At 29.4% G+C, this 20,642-nt stretch overlaps 1 protein-coding gene across 1 annotated transcript in view; it reads right to left on the minus strand.

Moving 5' to 3' along the window:
- LOC100201610 (uncharacterized) overlaps window positions 1-20,642 on the minus strand; it is a 50,042-nt gene that overhangs the window by 21,289 nt on the left and 8,111 nt on the right. Inside the window, exons 2-3 of the mRNA XM_065797983.1 lie at window positions 20,387-20,593; window positions 11,034-11,234 (exon numbers count right to left, since the gene is read on the minus strand). Of these exons, the coding sequence (XP_065654055.1) occupies window positions 11,034-11,234; window positions 20,387-20,593 (408 nt within the window). The remainder of the gene's footprint in view (window positions 1-11,033; window positions 11,235-20,386; window positions 20,594-20,642) is intronic.

Here is a 20,642-nt window from a genome sequence, read left to right on the forward strand (position 1 = left end):
TTTGCATTTTTGCTTGTAATTTTTTTCTCTGATCTTTTGCAACAAGCATTATATTTTGCCTTTGATCATCATTTGTAGATGCCTTCACAAAGTCTTGTATAAGCTTGATGCTTCTTTCTGCACAATCGTTATTAGAAGAGGGATATTTTACAAATAAACAGAACTTACGAAATCTTTCAGTATTATCCCAAGATTTTACTCCACCGTAAACCGATTGTTTAACTTCGCTTTTTAAAATTCCAATTATTTTAAAAAGATACCAAGACTCTGGACCAACCAGAAGAGATAATGTTGCTTCGGAATCAAGAATTTGATTATTGGATTTGGAATAATTTGAGGATACCCAATATGGAATGTAGGCATAGGAAATATATGTAGGTTATTAATCATTTTTATTTTTTCATTGTCTTCAACGTCACGATCTCCAATTGCTAGTACAACAAGCTGAGGAGATAAGTACCAAGAATGTCGTTTTGTACTCTTTGTTAATGACTGTCCTAATTGGTCATCGTATTGCTCTTGAAATTTAAGACTTGCCCTGAAATCGTCAAGGTCATTCTTGGGTGCTTTGGTAGACTGAGAGCTTTTTAAAAAACATGGTGCATAAAGAATGGCGGTAAAAAAACTTCCTTCTGTACCTCATTTTTCTCCTTTTCTGTCATTATTTTAACATTTTTTGGCATTTCCTATGTAAGGAGGTAAAGTACATCTGCAAAAAAATAAGCCTCATGACAAGCGTCAGGTTGATAGAACTTAAAATTAGTTACATTTCCATCAAGATAAAAAGCAACAAGCTGACAAAGATTTCTATAATCACCTCTTGCAAAAGTATTTTTGAGCAGAACTTTTGAACAGAAAGTAAGAGCATCTTTTGCAAGAGTGCACAACACCGAACCAACTTCTAGACTCCCAACTCATTTTTACGCTACTATTTAGAGTGTTCACTTCTCTACAACTTCGTTTACCTTTTTTTTTAACTTCGAATATAATGCTCTATAGGGACCTTTTGTCTTTCCTGTGAGTACTTCCATGAAGTGAGACATATGCAGCTCATATATGTGATGCCTGTATAACAACCATATTAAAGGGAGGTTAAGTTTTATTCTCAGTAATTGAATTGCTCCAGCATATTTCCCCGTGTTACTACTGGTTGTATTGCTGGAGCAAGCAAATAGTTGATTAACACATTTTCTAATTGGATAATCCCAAGCAATATATTGTTGCAATCTGGAGCAACTGAAGAACTAACGCTCACAGCCAATCTGTCATAAATAACAGATATTTGAAGGTCTTCTGAAATTTCTTTAACTAGTTTAGTGTCAAAATGTAGAACTAGTCTTTTACCTTTTAGTAAATCAATTATTTGCTTTCTCAGAAGGCCCCCTGTTGACTGAATCATCTGAAACTGTTTTCTGTGAACAGAAGACCTAGAGATGTTTTTTTTTTTAAATTAACAATAGATTTGTAAAGAATGGAAGACATAATTGCGGCCTGAAGTCGTATTCCAGTACTATATCTTGCTGCCACAATTGATGTTGCTTCAATAAACTCATCAGGAGTAAGCTCTATGATTATTTTAGTCATTTTCATTAATCTAACGTGTTTAATTAATTTTTTTATTTAATTTAGTTGTTAAGTTATTATGCCTCTATCAATAATAAAGTTGTTCTGGAAATAAAATAAATCCTTGATTATAAATAAAAATTATTTTTAATGACGTAATAGTTCACAATTACCTTTTTTTTTCTTTATAAGTTTTTCGTCAAATTCATCATCTGTTGAAGAGTCAAATTTGCAATCGGCTGTTTCAAATCCATCTAAATTTTTACTACATATTGAAATACTACTATCCTGGCTTCCTTGAACTCTATAAATCTCTTTTGTTTTTGGTTCTATTTGTTTTTGTTTTTCTATAGATAGATTTCTGAGTTTCCTCTTTTCAGTTCTAGCTCTGTAAGCTGTATCATATTTTTCCTCAATGAACATTTTCCTTTCATTCATTTGGTCTTTAAAGAATTCTAGATCATTTTCAACTACTTCCAGATCATTATTTGATGCTCTTATTTTCTTCTCAAAATCCATTTTTGAAATATTTAAAAAGAATATTTAACTCAAATTTAAATTCTTCTACTAAAATGTTATGTTTTGTTTTATCTTTAAAATCAAGTGATTTTATTTTTAGCATTTTAGCGTACTTTTTAATGAACTTCTTTAATTTGTCCCTAAGTAAATAATAAAAAATTATTTTATTGATAACAATTACAGTTAAGCTAACAAAAAACGAGTACCAAATGAAAAAATATTCATTATTTTAAAGGTTACTCCTTACTTGATCTCCTTTCTGAATATAATCTCCAAAACCTGCTTTGATCCAAACAGAAATAACTTCGGCAAGAACACAGTTGATCCCAAAATGATTAACAAACTCCTTTAAAACACACAAATCCAAATCCAAGATGTTTTTTTGGACACGCAATGTGAAACTTTGACGGCCTGGATCTGTAGCTTTTTTCAGAGTTTACACAGACAGTAGTTGGTTTGTAAGCAATTTGCTTATAGGATAATTAAGAAGGTAAACAGTTATTCTAGGACTAATAGAGCAGTTGTATTTTCTCTTTGCACCTTGCTTTATTTTCGTTTTTAAATATTCCAAGTTAAAAACAAATAAAAACTGATATTGTGAACACATCTGTACTAGTTAAAATTACTTAACAAGTAAATCTATTACAAAAATTTATAAACATAAAAATTTATAAATTGTTGTATCCAGATTTTCAAAATATATATCTTGCAATTGTCGACTAAATGAACCATAACATAGGGTATTTTCTTTTTCTACAGACCAAATCCCAAAAACTTGAGGGTATAGTCTTTTTTTTTTCGGACACCCTAATATGCATGATAGAGTAAACTTTTAATTTAAATTCTTTTTAAAATCTCGGATTCTTAGGGGCGCCTACAAGATAATTTTCCTGGGGCGTCATTAAAGCTTTCGGTGGTCCTGAATATAAATAAAAACAGCTAACCCAAAAAATAAATCTTCATGAATGAGATGATCAAAAGGAACTTAAATTAAAAGAGTTTTATAAAAATATGTTATTTGGAACTATTTCTAAGTTCTTTTTTTAATTACGCAGCCAGGATTTTATCTTTGCTAATAAAACTTATTCCAAATCGCGCTTATTAGCACTCATGCTAATTTTTGAAACAGACATTATTAGCAAATAGCATTACTTTACTACACCTTTTCAAGATGTAATTGAGAACTTGAAAGTTGTAATTAAGAAACGCAAGATGTAATTTAGAATATAAAAGTTGTAAATAAGAAATCATAAGATGTAATTGAGAAGATAAAAGTTGTAATTGAGAAAAGTATAAAGAATACAAAGTTTTTTGTATTTTAAATTTTGTAGTCCTAATATACTTTGCAATTTACGGCTCGAAATAATAATATAATATCAATTAAATATAAAAAGTCATGAAAAAGGCATTTGAGGTTAAGACGGTAACTAGAAAAATCCTATTGGGTGTCAATTAAAACTTTCTTTTACTATTGTTTGTGAAAAATTTAGTTGAGATTTCAGATGAATAATAAATAAAACACAAATAATTTATTTACATAAAAATTTAAAATTTAAATTTTTATGAAAATAAATTTTTTGTGTTCAACGTCATTAAAAATCATTGCAATATTTAATTAAGCACCAACTTGGACGTCTTCCATATTTAAAATCGTTGCGTAATGTGTGGTCGTATGTTGTACAGCGCATGCACAATCACCTCCCATTATTGTATTTTTTGCCGCAGTAACAATTCTTTCTAAATACTGTATTTGTTGTTCCATAATCCCAGCACCAAATACAGGTGGAATGTGAATCAAATTTTTAAGGTTTTTTTTATTTTGGACTTAATAGCTTCCACTGGGTTTAACACTGGGCTTTAGGGCCCTAATCGTAACAACTTAGCCGGTGAATTTTCAAACGCCCTTTCCAAACGAGCGTGACATTGAGCATTGTCTGTTACGACAACCAAATCCTCTAAACGATTTCCGGATGTAACCCACTGGTTAAACAAAGCTAACATCCATTCGTTACAAGAATCTGCTTTAAATGATCCTCTACGAGTTTCCATCATGACGATATTTGTTGTTGATATAGCTGCAATCAAATTTATGTTTGCACCTTTCATTATTGCTCTTTTCCCCTGTTTGGCACGTCCTTGCGTTTTTCTACAAAAAAGATTAAAAATTTTTTCATCCAGCCAAACTATCTGATGACCATTTGTGATTTGTTCGTTAATGTTCCAAACATATTCAGTTCATTATTTTTTGTTTTCATCACTATTCATTGTATTAGGTTCCTTGTGCACTTTTTTAAATAAAAATAGTCACCTTCGAGGTAATTGGCAGTTATGGTTGTGCTGACGCTAATATTAAATTATCTCATTATCCTTGTTTTAATGGCCACCAATGTCAACTGACAGTCACTTTCAATCCATGTTAGTGTTACTTCGATTTGATTATCGGTTAATTTTTTTCGTTTAAAACCACCTCTTCCAATAAAATTTAAGTTTCCACTGCGGACCCAATTGTATGCTGTCTTATATTTGAAACTTAAGGTTTGCGTCAGAGTCACCCAATCGTCGTTTCGCTCAGCAGATTCAGTTTCTCATCTTCTATGATTCGATGAAGATAAAACATAATGTTTTCTTTCAACTTGTTTACTTGTATGTATTTCATGTCTACAAATTGGACAAGGTGGTTCTGGTTGTTCCAAAAGTGGTTGTAAACAAATTTGGTGAAATAAATGCTTGCACGGATTCAATTTAATAACAGACTTTCTATTCATAGTATATTGACAAATAACGCAACAATCAATTCCATTACTGTATTACTGGTGCATACAAATGCTAAGTTTGATATTATTAACTTATTAAAATGCATGTTCAAAAAGATTTTTTATAATGACCTTTAAGCTTACATTGAATTCGCAATTACATATAATGTAATCTCATTTACATATTACGATTTCTTAATTACAACTTTTGTTTTTCAAATTACATATTGCGATTTCTTATTTACATGTTGTGTTTCTTAATTACATATTGCGACTTCTAAATTAAATGTTGTATTTCTCAATTACATCTTACTTTTACAAATTCCAAGTTCATAATTACATCTTGAAACGGTGTAGTAAAGTTTTAAGGTCACGTAATTGTTTTAAAAAACGATCAAAAACTTACGCATAAAAATAGATTAATTTTTTCTAAATCAGCCTAGTTTGAAAACATATTTGATAAGAAAGTACATAAAATAATTTTTTTATTTTCATTTGTATAAAAGGTTGAAATTTCAATAACTTACGTCATCCATCAAAAAAGTTACGTTTTGCATTTAAAAACGAAGAATTAAAAAATTTAAATGCGTCTTTTTATAGAAAAATTACCAGGATGACGTTGGAATCTGAAAGATTGGACATTCATGGCTAAGTGTTTCAAATTTCAACTATCAAGCACAGAGCTATGTTATCAAATCTTAGTTAGCCTAACTCAGGTTTTCCGCAAAATATGCGAAAACCAGAAAAGTGATTCTTAATCATTAAAAATATTTTAGCAATACTTACTTTTATTCCACCTAATGTAAATATTTATTTAACAAGAAAAAATGGATCTTTTTTATATTTTTAAACTGAAGATGAAAGTGTTCATAGAAAAAGTTACTTTTATTTTAAAGTTTGTGAATTTTTAAACCTTTTATGTGGAAATACTTTTATTTTGATAAACTCATGGCGTCACGCTCGACTTTATATTGAGTGAAACAGCCGTGATATATATAATGAATATATATATAAATAACAATATATATATATATATATATATATATATATATATATATATATATATATATATATATATATATATATGTGTGTGTGTGTGTGTGTGTGCACTATTTTGTGTGTGTGTGTGTGTACACACACTATTTTTTGTAGTTATTTCAGGTGCCCCCAGAAGTCCTGAAGGTCTTATCACAGAGCACCACGGGAGAGCATTTTAAAGGAAGTTCACGCTTCTTTCCGTACCAATGTCGCTTGTTGGGCTAGAGCTGGCGTCGAACCCAGGACCTCTGGGTTCTGAGTCAGAACTCTAACCACTGCGCCACGGCTGCTCATAAGCTAATACGATAGCAATAAGCATTCTTGATTTGCATGTGTAGAATGCTTATTAATTTAGAAATTAATTCCGATCTTTTGTTTAATAAGCATTCTTGATTTGCATGTGCAAGAATGCTTATTAAACAAAAGATCGGAATTAATTTCTAAATGTAGGCACGAAAATAAGTTTCTCCTAAAAAACTATAAAAATAAATGAGTTCAAATAATATTTACATTAACTACCCTTTTTTTAAAAAAACTTTAAAAAAATAGCATAAGTAATCATTTCTAAAGAATTCTTTTTATAATAGTGTCAGCAAATTCCACAAATGTGTGAAAATTTACAGTAGTTAAGACATTTGCAACTTCCTGTAATTTAATTTTTGGTATAAATTGAAGTTTTATTAATTTGATCATTCATTTCTGATGAATCTTTGTTGATGAAACACAGTGTCAAATGGAAAAAAATTTAGTTAAGTGATTTTCTACTAATATATAATTGCTCTGTTCTTTTAAGAACACTGAGCACTCTATTGTGTAGAATACTTTTTAAAGTTGTTTAAAGATATATATATATATATATATATATATATATATATATATATATATATATATATATATATATATATATGTATATATATATATATATGTATATATATATATATATATATATATATGTAATATATTGTATATACAGTATCGGACAAAACGAGTGCAACCAAATAATGCTAATTTAGTTTCTTTATATAAAAGTGCTGCATTTTTACAATTTAGAGAAATAACTGTAAGTGTAAATGTTTAGAGACAAAGCTCTTCAAGTTTTATTCATCACAAAGTTCATTATTTGTACACGAAAATTAATAAATTAATTAAAAGTATTAAAAAAAGTTGATTTCCTTCTGGACAAAACAAGTGCAACTCGACAAAATGTTGACCAAGCTGTATTTTGCTATCAATATTTCGTGGCGAATCCTTTGTTGTCGATCACAGCCTTGCATCTTCTAGGCATAGATTCGATCAGGTGATCAATGAAACTTTGTGGAATCGCTGCCCAGGCCTTTTGGATTTGTTTAAACAGTTGATCCTTATTACGAACACCTTCACGAATAATTCTGCGGTTGACGATCTCCCATAGGTTCTCGATAGGGTTGAGATCCGGAGTTTAAGGTGGCAAATCCATCACCGATAGGTGGTTGTCTTGAAACCACTGCTTGACTACTTTTGCAGTGTGTTTCGGATTGTTGTCTTGCTGAAAAACCCATTTTATTGGCATATTCCATTCAGCATGAGGTAACATAACATCTTTCAGGATATTTTTATACATGAAACGGTCCATTATTCCATCGTTTCGATGTATTGGACCTAGACCTTTAGCAGAAAAACACCCCCAGACCATTACATTGCCTCCACCATGCTTCGCGGTCTTATGGCAGTAGCGTAAATCGAGGCGTTTTCCGGCCGGTTGACGTACACGGCAAATGCTATCGCTCCCAATGATGTTGAACTTCGATTCATCACTAAACAGGACAGTTTGCCATTACTGCACATTCCAGTCAATATGAGATGTAGAAAACAGGAGCCTTTTCTTCTGGTTTTTAAGTGAAATCAGCAATTTCTTTGCAGGGCGTCGAGAAAACAATCCGGCTTCAACAGCACGTCGTTTGATTGTTCGGTCTGATACAGGCAGCTCTAATTGCTTTTGTATCTCGACTGATGATATCCAGGGATCCTTCTTGACGGATCTGAAGAACATAGAATCCTCTCTAGAAGTGGTGGAACGCGGTCTTCCACCTTTGTTATCTGCTGCCAACTTGCCCGTAGAACGATATTTGGAACATAGTCTTGATACGGTCCATTTTTTCACGCGATATTTATCACAAATACTTTTTTGTGACATTCCACTTACGTAATCGCCAATAATTTTCTTTCTTAGTTCCAATCCAAGACTGTCGGGAGCCATTTTTGCACTTGAAGTCATAAAAATAATAAAAATAAATAATCACGCTTCTCAAGGCTTACCGTGTTACATTTACCTTGTGTTGATACAATAATGCTCTGTGGAACACAACGTCTTGGTTGGATGCGGACTGTATTGATGTAATGAAACACTTGTTGTATTTCACTTCTTGTATTGATGTTCTCTGATAAAACACTTTGATAAAACTCACTTCGATAAACAGTCTTGATAATACTGACTGATTGACTTCCATATACTGACTGAATTACAGGTCGATTTAAATGTCTCATGATTTACATGTAAAATGAACCTGTGTGAACCTGTTCTGGAAGATTCTAGATGCTTCTTTTCGATGCTTCTGGAAGCTTGTGGATGCGTCTGGATGCTTCTGAATGTTTCTGGATACTTCTGGATGCTACTGGATGCTTCTAGATGCTTCTTCTGGAAACTTCTGCATGCTTCTGGAAACTTCTGGACACTTCCTTTAATTATTAAAAAACTTCCGTGACATGGACCAGACTTAAAAAAATAAAACAAACCAAAAAAGTTGCACTTGTTTTGTCTGCTGCAAAATGGCACTTGTCAACGAAGTTCTGCCTGTATGCTGTCGGCTGATTGTTCATGTCATGGCATGGTATGACTCCAGACTCCTGAACTGTTTGCTGTGGTAGTATAGTTCGTTTCGTTTTTAAGACATATAAAATTAGGAACACTTTTTAGCATTGTTCGATGTTGGTTGCAAATGTTTTGTCCAGTACTGTATATATATATTATATTTTATATATATATTATTATATATTATTATAAATATATATATATATATATATATATATATATATATATATATATATACACATATATACATATATATATATACATATATATATATATATATATATATATATATATATATATATATATATATATATATATATATATATATATATATATATATATATATATATATATATATATATATATATATATATATATATATATATATATGAATACTGTCAGTATATAAAATGTCTACATATATGTAAGATATAAATAGAATTTACATAAATTTCTTTGAGCTTTGACTTTCTTAAAAGAATGTTTATTTTGTATATATAGTTGATTTCAATAAAAAAAGGCAGGGTATAGCTATTTTTTAATATGTTTTAAAATAAAAATGTTATATCAAAATATATTTAATTAAAATAGTACTAAAACAACTACAATAAAAGTTTTATTTTAATGTAATTGTTTTATTTAATAAAGAGTTTTTGGTCAAAACAATGCAAGAAAATAGCTCATGCGGATCATTTTACAAATAATTTAGGCAATGTTTTCATCACAGAAATAATATACTAATAGTGTGTATGCGTTGCTCTATGTAAATAGTAATGATTTTAATATGTAAATAGTAATGATTATGAAAAGTTTCAAGCAATATCTGACTCAGGCCGTATTTCTTCAATTTGGTATAGTGGCAGGGTTTATAATTTTTAACACATATCTGATCTTTTTACATAGAGGATACATTTTTTTCGTGCTGAGTAGTTAACAACTATTCTTTGCAAGTGTTTTGTTGATTCATTTTATTCTTAACGAGCTTGATATTTGTTTGAGGTGTTATTTTGATTCATCCAATTCATATAACCTGATGTTTGCATTTAGCTTTGATTCTTAGGAGCTTTTTAATGCAGTACTAATTGATACAATCCTGCAGTACTAAATGGTGAAAAAAAGTACAACAACAGAAAAAAGAAAAACAGAAAACAGCTGTCTACATTAATTGTATATTAAATCAACAAATTTTATTCAGTTCAAAAGATCTTCTTTACAATAAACATTGAAATATCAAGTTTTTATTAGTATAATAATTTTTTTTTAGTGTTAAAAAATACAGGTAAAATATTTATTTAAAGGAAATCTTTTTTTTTCTTCAACTTTTTGTATAAAAGTATTTATTTTAATAGATATTAGGTTATTGCTCATAATGTTGATTATATGATGAATGAGGGGTTTCAGTGTTTTGAAGCTTTGTTGTTGAGTTTATTGTTGTTGTCTCAGGCTGTTGCAATTTTTTCTAAAGTTATATAATAGTCGTTGATACCTGTTTAAGAAGCCATAGTTTTTCTTTTTTACAAGGTCTGTTGAATGAATGTTTGTATGTATGAATCAGTTTTGTTTTAATAGTAAAGATTAAAAAATACAGCATAATTCAAGTTCTGGAAAGTTAGTCTACTGTTTGATCATATCAACCATTTAAAATTTAAATTGTATGAAATAAAAAGAATGCATGACAACTTATATAATGTATGATAACTTATGTTGTCATACATTACATTAATGTATGACAACTTATGTAATGATGCTTAAATTTTTGAAATAGAAAGAAATGTAATCCTCAACTTCTAAAGCAGATGAAAGGAAATCTAAGGAAATTCAGATACAAGGCCATTTTTTCTTTTATGAACTATTTTCTCATACCTTCTCATTCAGCATGTGGAAGTATGCTTGTGATTTAACATTATGCTCCTGATTACTTACTGATTACTTACTGATTATCTTTTTTCAGGTTTGGATTTTTTCTAATTCTGATGTGTACATATTATATACGCTTATGCCACCTCAAGGGTTATGTTCACCATGGTTAAAAAAATATGTATATACCTATTTAAAATTCAAATTTTAGATTTTTATATAATTGTATAAAATTTTTAATAAAGAAATAAAAAATAGTGATTCTTGTATAACTTTTAATACTATACCCAGTACCTAGTGGACACAAAAAATTCTTTGGACGTCAAAAGAACGTCCTACGGACTTGTGACGTCTTAATGACGTCGTATATATGTCTTATGGACGTATATGCTTGCTGGGTTTTATTGAGACAATATAACGGACACAGCCGTTAGAATAAATTTGTATAATCTTACATGTGCCATCATCTGGTCTTTCACATATAAACATTCGCTCCACTTCGCAATCAGATACATGCCACTTTCCTAATGAGTTTACGGAAACACACCCTGGAGACTCGCTCTCTTGATATGGCTGACCCGTGCCCCAATTTGAATATTCTAATGTTCCAATTCCGCTTTCCCAAGACCATTTGTGAAAAAGATCTTCAGAGAGACCTAAAAATAACAATAATATTCCATATTACATTTTCAAAACAGTAAAAGAATAAAAACTTGTTGCGCAACATTTTATTTTGGGAACATTTTTAATTTTACTTATAAATCTTTTTTCCTTCGGTGCCTCAGTTTTATTTCAAGTACGACTTTGTCGTCAGATTTAAAACAGAAATTTTTAAAGCCAAATAAAAGTTGCCATAATTGGATCCGCGCCTTAATTGGGACACTTGCATTTATTTTTTTTAAAAAGTATTTATGGATATATTTTGCATTCATTTAGTAAAACACCTTATTTTCTACGCTTTGAAACATTTCGAAAGTTATTCCTCAAAAAATGCATGTGCACCATTGATTTAAAGTTTTTTTGCGTCATTTTTTTTCGTACATTTTTCGATCTATTTTTGTGTACATACTACATTGATTGCGCTGGGTAAACTTATATTGCTATAGGTTATACGGTTTTTTGTGTTTAATTCGATGGGATTTAAAATGCAAAATAACAATACAAACTTATCTTATAAGTTGCTGCGAGCATGATATTGCAGTTTCCTTACTTAATCGGTAATATAATCAAAGGGTTGTGGAAATAGTTCAAACGCAATTTAAAAATACTTGGGAACAATCATAAACCTTAAAAATAATACTTTATTTAGTGATTTTTAATCAATAAATTAAAAGAACGTTGAAGCTTTAATTTTATCTTTATGTCATCTAAACTGACAATAAACTGAGGACTTAATTTAGTTTATAAATATGAATTTATTGATAGTATAAGATAGTATAAATATGATATACAATAAATATGTAATAATGTAGAGTGGTATTGTGTAAGTTTCCCGTTTTTACAACATTTTATTTAACTTGCTTTCTTGTCGGTTTATTTTTCATATATATATATATATATATATATATATATATATATATATATATATATATATATATATATATATATATATATATATATATATATATATATATATATATATATATATATATATATATATATATATATATATATACATATATATATATATATATATATATATATATATATATATATATATATATATATATATATATATATATATATATATATATATACATATATATATATATATATATATATATATATATATATATATATATATATATATATATATATATATATAAATTTTAAAAGATAATAAAGGTAAAAAAATACTATATATATATATATATATCGAAATGCGATTGATTTCTGGCTTGAAACATGCGATTGATTTCTGGCTTGAAAAAATTGTTTCAACTCAATCTTGATACTATTTTTACATCGCTTAACACACGCTTGATACCTATAAAAACTCGAAGTAAAACTCTAAAGATGGTATTCGGTGTGCAGTTGGAGTAGGTCTTGCGAAGGCTGTTGAAGATGATAAAGCTGTGACTGAGCAAGATGGTATAGGTGCTGCGGAAGCTTCTAAAGATGATGATGGTAAATTAAACGTTTGTGTGATTGCTAATGCCTAATGATTTATGTTGTTTTTATTAGGTGGAAGTTCGCCAGTGTACTGAAAACCAACGACTGCGTGCAAGCGTGTAAAACGTATACCTCTCTGGTACAGCAGTTTGAGCTACCGTGGAAAATTTTGTTTATCTAAACTATTACATTTTGAGTCTTTGTAATACTTGGTAAAAAATTCTCTCCACACTTGTTTGACATGACAACAGACACCTCTATCCAATGTTTGAATTTGTCACCTCTATCCAATGTCAAAAAAGCTCAGCACTAATAATAAGTAATAAATAAAACAATAACTGGTTCATTCTCAACTTGTAAAATATATTTATTGACGTAATTCACATATATAACTATCATGTGAACCATTTTGAGACTCAGATGATGAGCATGCAACATGTACCCATGCTCCACAAATTAAACACTGGATCATATCCTCCTCAATGTCCTCATCACACATGAAGCAGTACCAACGCTGAAAAAACTGATCCAGAGGGTGCACCATCTTTTAGTTCATCTTTCATCCTTTTACGTTTAAAAATTACCACTTATCGAAATTATCAAATAAAACTGAATGGAAATGACTAGGAAAAAGTAAAAAAAAAAGATTTGAATACTGAATTATCTCCTTTGTTCGAATTGATAAAATTGTGTGCCGATTCAACTCTAATTTTTTTTTGTTTGTTTGTTTGTTTTGTATTTAACTTCAACGGGGAGCCAAAAATGTTTATACATTTCTTATCGTTGCGAACAAAATAGCTCTAAAACCAAAACTGATATAAAAGTAATTTTAGCACTCTTTTGTTGGGGATTCAATTTCCATTCTGATTTTATAATATTTATGCAGCTAGAACAAAGAGTTGAAAAAAATCAAAAAAGTAAAAAAAAAACTCTTTTCTGATAAAACCGCACACTCGATTAATTACTTAGTCTATTTTTTCGCAAGAGACTAAATACCTATCTTTATCTAATTACCTTAATGTTAATTTTGGTTTAATTAAAAATGAATTATTATGTTATTTCTCAATACAACCATTACTTACTCATTGAAAATTATTTATTATGTTATTTCTCAATATAATCATCACTTACTCAATTCAACTCCAAAATTCAATTCAATTCAAAAAGGAAGATACCTGCATTGATACGAAAGAAAACAGTACGTCACTGAGAAAACCTGCATTCAAACACGGCGTTCCAGTCTCAAAACTCAAAGATCGCAAAATTAACAACAACAAAGGTTTCCATAACTCAGGACAACAACAGTATTCTCAAATAAAACAGAAAGAATGATAGTACATGTGTTCCAGTTACTTAGTGATTACTTTGAACGCGAAGATCAATTGCTCTCAATCAAAAAAGGCCTGGTAAAGACTGGTTTATGCATAGGGGAAAGGGGGTAATTAGTACCGCTGTGCAATTCGTACCAGCGTCATTGTTCTTTTTCTGATTCGTTGAAATTGGCGGAAACACGATAAAATCAAGCCAGCAGGTAAATGGCGGAATCGAACATTAGAGAAAGGAGGTAAGTCTGTTTCCCTTTTTTTACACTATTTGATGTAATAACTAGACTGTCCTACTAGTCGTACCTTGCAGGCGTGGATATACGTAACTTATTTATATTTTTTTACGGTGTTAGCCCATCCATTCTTCTTCATTAATAAATACGTTTTATTCCGATTCACTTTGCCCATTAAAACACTGAAGTAGAAAACTATGTTTAGTCATAGTCGGGTAAATCCTACCTGTGATGGTGGGGTAAATCGTACCTGTGGTACTAATTACCCGATCTGTAGTACTTTTTAGGCGCTGCAAACATACTTATACGTTGTCAATTTGTTATAGACTACCTGTTATTATATTTTATTCACATTTCTAAATTAAACATAGTACATAGACTTAAAATTGAAATCAACTAGATTATTAGATTTAGCTGCATTTTTTAGCCTAGATTTATCTAAATCTAGTAGATAGGCCTATAAATTATAAAACTTATGATATAATCTATCACTATCATTAGTATCAGTATCATGCCTTTTTTTAAAAGAGTTTTTATACTTAGGTGTAGATTATGTTAATATTTTTAGCTTTCATATTAGCTTATTTCTTTTCTTTTTTATTTTCTCTACTGAGTCTTTCTCATCCTTCCCTCATTGTTTTTCTCTTAAATGGGAATTAGTAGGCCTATTTGATTAATAATTAGTATTATTGGCTTGTTTTTAAAAACTTCCCTACCCACATTTTCTGATCTAGATCTATCTAAGCCTATTTGCCTTTTCTAATTATTTTTTTTTCTTTTCACTATGTTACATTTTGCAACTTTTTTTTAGTTTTACACACACATTTTCCTATATTAACAGAAGGTTTTTGCATTTTTGTTTTCAGAAGACAGGAAGCTACATGGACTGAAGAAGATCTAAAAAAAAGCGCTGCTTGCTTACAAAGATGGGTTTTGTGGGCTTAATGAGTGTGCAAGATTGTATGGCATTTCTAAACCCACTTTAAGACGTCATTTGCTGAACAAAAACAAGTTTGCAAGAGATGGATTAAAAGTGAGGAGCAGGTCAACAAATCTTTCACCTAAAGTCAAAGAAGATCTGGTCAAGCACATTCTGCTGGTTGAAGGAATTATGTTTAACATCACTAGAAAGGACCTAATGCAGTTAGCTTTTCAGTTAGCAGAGGCTAACAACTTGCCACATAACTTTAATAAAGCTAAAAGAATTGCTGGCAAAGATTGGTACAACTCTTTTATGAAAAGGCACCCTACACTGAGTTTGCGCAGCCAGAGCCTACATCAATTGCCAGAGTCTCAGGCTTCAACCGTGCAGCTCTTGGTGGCTTTTATGACAAGCTTAAATATATCCTGGGTAAGCATTCACTTCAGGCCAAGGATATTTACAATATGGACAAAACTAATGTGTCAAAAGTTCCTAAGTCCAGACAAATCATAGCAGCAAAAAAGGAAAACGTCAGGTCGGTTCTCTTTCCAGTGCTGAGAAGGGTGTTACAACCACTGGTGTTTTTTGTATGAATGCTGCTGGCAATTTTCTTCCACCGATGGTAATTTTTAAACGTAAAAGGATGAAAGATGAACTAAAAGATGGTGCACCCTCTGGATCAGTTTTTTCAGCGTTGGTACTGCTTCATGTGTGATGAGGACATTGAGGAGGATATGATCCAGTGTTTAATTTGTGGAGCATGGGTACATGTTGCATGCTCATCATCTGAGTCTCAAAATGGTTCACATGATAGTTATATATGTGAATTACGTCAATAAATATATTTTACAAGTTGAGAATGAACCAGTTATTGTTTTATTTATTACTTATTATTAGTGCTGAGCTTTTTTGACATTGGATAGAGGTGACAAATTCAAACATTGGATAGAGGTGTCTGTTGTCATGTCAAACAAGTGTGGAGAGAATTTTTTACCAAGTATTACAAAGACTCAAAATGTAATAGTTTAGATAAACAAAATTTTCCACGGTAGCTCAAACTGCTGTACCAGAGAGGTATACGTTTTACACGCTTGCACGCAGTCGTTGGTTTTCAGTACACTGGCGAACTTCCACCTAATAAAAACAACATAAATCATTAGGCATTAGCAATCACACAAACGTTTAATTTACCATCATCATCTTTAGAAGCTTCCGCAGCACCTATACCATCTTGCTCAGTCACAGCTTTATCATCTTCAACAGCCTTCGCAAGACCTACTCCAACTGCACACCGAATACCATCTTTAGAGTTTTACTTCGAGTTTTTATAGGTATCAAGCGTGTGTTAAGCGATGTAAAAATAGTATCAAGATTGAGTTGAAACAATTTTTTCAAGCCAGAAATCAATCGCATGTTAAGAAATTGAAGCAGTGCAACATGTCAAAATTTAGCGGAATATGTATTACCGAAGAAAATGTGATCGAGTTTCTCAAACAAAAAGATGAAGAAAAAACTACAGAGGAAGCTGTAAAAATTGCTAACCTTAACGCAAAGTGTAGACTCTATTATGCCAAGTACTGATTTGTCTGAACAAAACAATGCTGAGCAATCACATTAAAACAATAGTACTGATTTGTCTGAACAAAACAATGAGCAATCACATTAAAACAATAGTACTGATTTGTCTGAACAAAAAAATGCTAAGCAATCACATTAAAACAATGCTGAGCAATCACATTAAAACAATGCTGAGCAATCACATTAAAACAATAGTACTGATTTGTCTGAACAAAACAATGCTGAGCAATCACATTAAAACGATAACGAAGAACAAACACCGGTAGCCAAACAATTAAAAGTTGCAAAAAAAGTTGTAAAAAGTGTTAAGTACACACAGACACACACAGAAATTTTTTTTATTTTTTCTTATTTTTATTCTTTTATTTTTAATTTATACTAATAGTTTTTATGATAAAAAACACTATTAGCTTACGTTATACTTAGTTATACTTGTTAAACCACTTTTTATTATGATATGTTATTCGTGGTAATATGATGTTATATTATATTTATTTTTTACGTTGCATTATATTGTCATGTAGTTGTAATGTAACGATGTGTAAATTTATTGAAGCTGTAAAAAAAAAAAAATAAAAAAAAAATAAAAAAAAAATTCGATATCGTGGACCATTTCTATGGAACGAATTTTTTCAAAAAATTATTAAAAATAACATTCTTCAAAACGTCTCCTTAGAACAACTCAAAGTAAACGTTTCTTATTAGGAAAAAACTTCGACTTAAAATTAGATCATGGAATAAAATAAGTAAACTGAAAAGGTCTTCATCTATTTTTGTTTTGAATAAGTCATCACCTATTTTTGTTTTGATTTCCTGACTTTTATTTCCTATTAAAATATGCTATTATTGCAAACTTATGCAATTTTAATATCTTATTATATAGTTTGTAATATCTTTGTGGAAATATTTTTATTTTTTATTTTACCTATTTTTGTGTTTTAAGTTTTTTAAATTTTACTGACGGCGCCAATGTAAATAAGACAATAATGTCTTCTTTATTCGCGATAAGACAATATTGTCTTCTTCTTGCTCCGGCCATTTATTATATATGAAAACAATTTTTCTCATTGTATTATAGTACAAAAAAAAATAAAAATAAAAAAATAAAAAATTCGGCAAAAAATAAATAAATAAAAAATAAATAAATAAGAAATGTTACAATGAGAGAATTCAATGTGTCGGGAATGGTTGAGCATAGAAAACAGTTTACCAAAGAAATATATAGTGGGTAATGAACTTTTTTGTTGCAAAAAATGTAAAAATTTAATATAGTTTCTTAAATATAAGTTTTTTTAAAAATAATAATAATAAAAAAAGTTAATATTTAAAAAGATTCAATGTTTTCTCAAGAGTGCGTTTTTTATCAGAACGTCGCTTAAAACCACACAATTTTAGTTTTTTTTTCATTTTATATTTTTGAAAATTTGATTCCTTTTTTAAAAATATTTATCGATATAATCCTATGTAGTTTTTTATTACTTATCTAATGATTAAAAAAAAAAAAAATTATGAGGTTTCACCCGTGTGAAACCGCATCATTTTTTTTTTGGCGCCTTAATTGGGACACTTGCATTTATTTTTGAAAAAAATGAATTATGGATATATTTTGCATTTTTTTTAGTGAGACGCCTTATTTTTTACGTTTTGACAAATTTTGAAAGTTATTTCTTAAAAAATGCACGTGCACCATTGATTTAGAGTTTTTTTGCGTCATTTTTTTTCGGTGGTCTAATTTTGGGTTCACGCTATATTGTTGCGCTGGGTAAACTTATATTGCTATAGGTTATACGGTTTTTTGTGTTTAATTTGATGGGGTTTAAACTTCAAAATAACAATATAAACTTATCTTAATGGTTGCTGCAAGCATGATGTTGCAGTGATATAACAAAATAGTCCAAAGTTTCCTTGATTGGATCTATAGCTTTTTCCTTACCTAGCTAGCTACCTTCCTTTCCTAGCTTTTTCCTTCAGTAATAAAATCAAAAGGTTGTATTAACAGTTCAAGCGTAATTTAAAAATACTTTGTAACAACCATAAACCTTAAAATAATACTTTATTTAGTCATTTTTAATCAATAAATTAAGAGAACGTTATGACAGTTGAAGCTTTATGAACGTTATGACAGTTGAAGCTTTAATACAACTTTTTGTTTGTAGACTTTCAGTTTGTCAGGGTAAATATTAATCATATTATAAGTTTTGAATGAACTGTTTGAATTTTCACTGTGAAGATAAAAATCATTTTTAATCAATTTTTGTTGATTTTACTGGTGGTTTTTAAAAAAAATAGCAACCTGTTCTGATTAAGGAATTAAAGTGTTCCAATTTAGGGAACCAGTTGCCTTGGAACAAATAGCTTTGCCAAAAAAAATTCATTTTCAAAAACAGGGCAATCAATTAAGTCAAATTATGGTTAAAAGTATAGTAGGGTTGTCTGTTTGTATTAATCAAATCATAAATGTTTTTATATTTAAGCCATCTTTGGTTAATAAATATTTATACCTAAAGTGTTTCAATTAAGGCAGCTCCCCTATATATATATACATATATATATAAATATATATATATATATATATATATATATATATATATATATATATATATATATATATATATATATATATATATATATATATATATATATATATATATATATATATATATATATATATATATATAAGTATATATATATATATATATATATATATATATGTATATATATATATATATATATATATATATATATATATATATATATATATATATATATATATATATATATATATATATATATATATATATATATATATACTTAAATTTTAGAAAAAACAATTTTTAATGGAACTTAAAGTTTCTAACGGCAACCATCAGCCACGAAGTACAAAATCAAAAATATAAAAAAACCGTTTAAAAATTACAAACTACAGTAGAATGAGTTCTGACGTTATAGTACAAGAAGACGTAATGGAAAACTAATCTCCGCTATCAAATAATGAAAGGAGAAATTTATTTTTGTGTCTGCATTTAGAGACTAATTCGCCTCTTTTGTTTAGCAGATTGTTTCTTTTGTAAAATAATATTTCGAATTTCTCGCTTAAAACAAAGCTACCAAGTTTTTTACGCCGGATTGTATGATTTACAGCGTTTAATAATATTCCATTTGATTGAAGTTGTAAAACTGTTTCCCTTTAGTTCCCATACTTCCTTAGACAACTCAGTGTCGTTTTTATATTTATTTATGTTTAAGGATTTTAGATGGTTCGCATAACGTAGCTTAAATGAGGTTTCGCTTATTCCAATGTATACTTTATCGTTGTATTGAGGTTTATTTGAGCTTACGGTAGCTTGGTAAACGATGTTGTTTGACAAGCAATTGTTGTTCAGTGGACAAAGTTCACTGAATAACAAGTGCTTGATCCAACAGCACGAAACCTAATTGAAACTTTGTTAAAATAATTAGAAGAATTTTTAATAACTGCTGCTAAGGGAGGTTCTATCGATTTTGCTCGGGGTTACTCTTGGGAAATCTTTGTTTTACTTTATGAAAGTAAATGCATTTTTTTCATTAACCATAACCATTTTATACTCAACTTGTTTTCAAAACTAAAAATATGATAAACTACTGAAAAATATATTTACCTAACCAATACAAACCATGCTTCTGGTTTTTTATTATTTGTTTGAACACATTTTCGCTGGCTTTACTATCTAATGTAATTAATTTGCTGTTCTTTTCTCGGCATTCACGGCTTGCGTCAGACCATGCCATCGGAGATTTGTTAACAAAGTAGAGTTTGCCATTCTCCCCCAATGTCCAAACAGTTTCGTCTATATCACTCCTTAGCGCTAAAAAAAAGCAAAATAAATTTTTAAATTTTAAAAGAATTAAAAATTG

The sequence above is a fragment of the Hydra vulgaris genome, chromosome 05 (genome assembly GCF_038396675.1).
Source record: "Hydra vulgaris chromosome 05, alternate assembly HydraT2T_AEP".
Taxonomy (NCBI): domain Eukaryota; kingdom Metazoa; phylum Cnidaria; class Hydrozoa; order Anthoathecata; family Hydridae; genus Hydra; species Hydra vulgaris.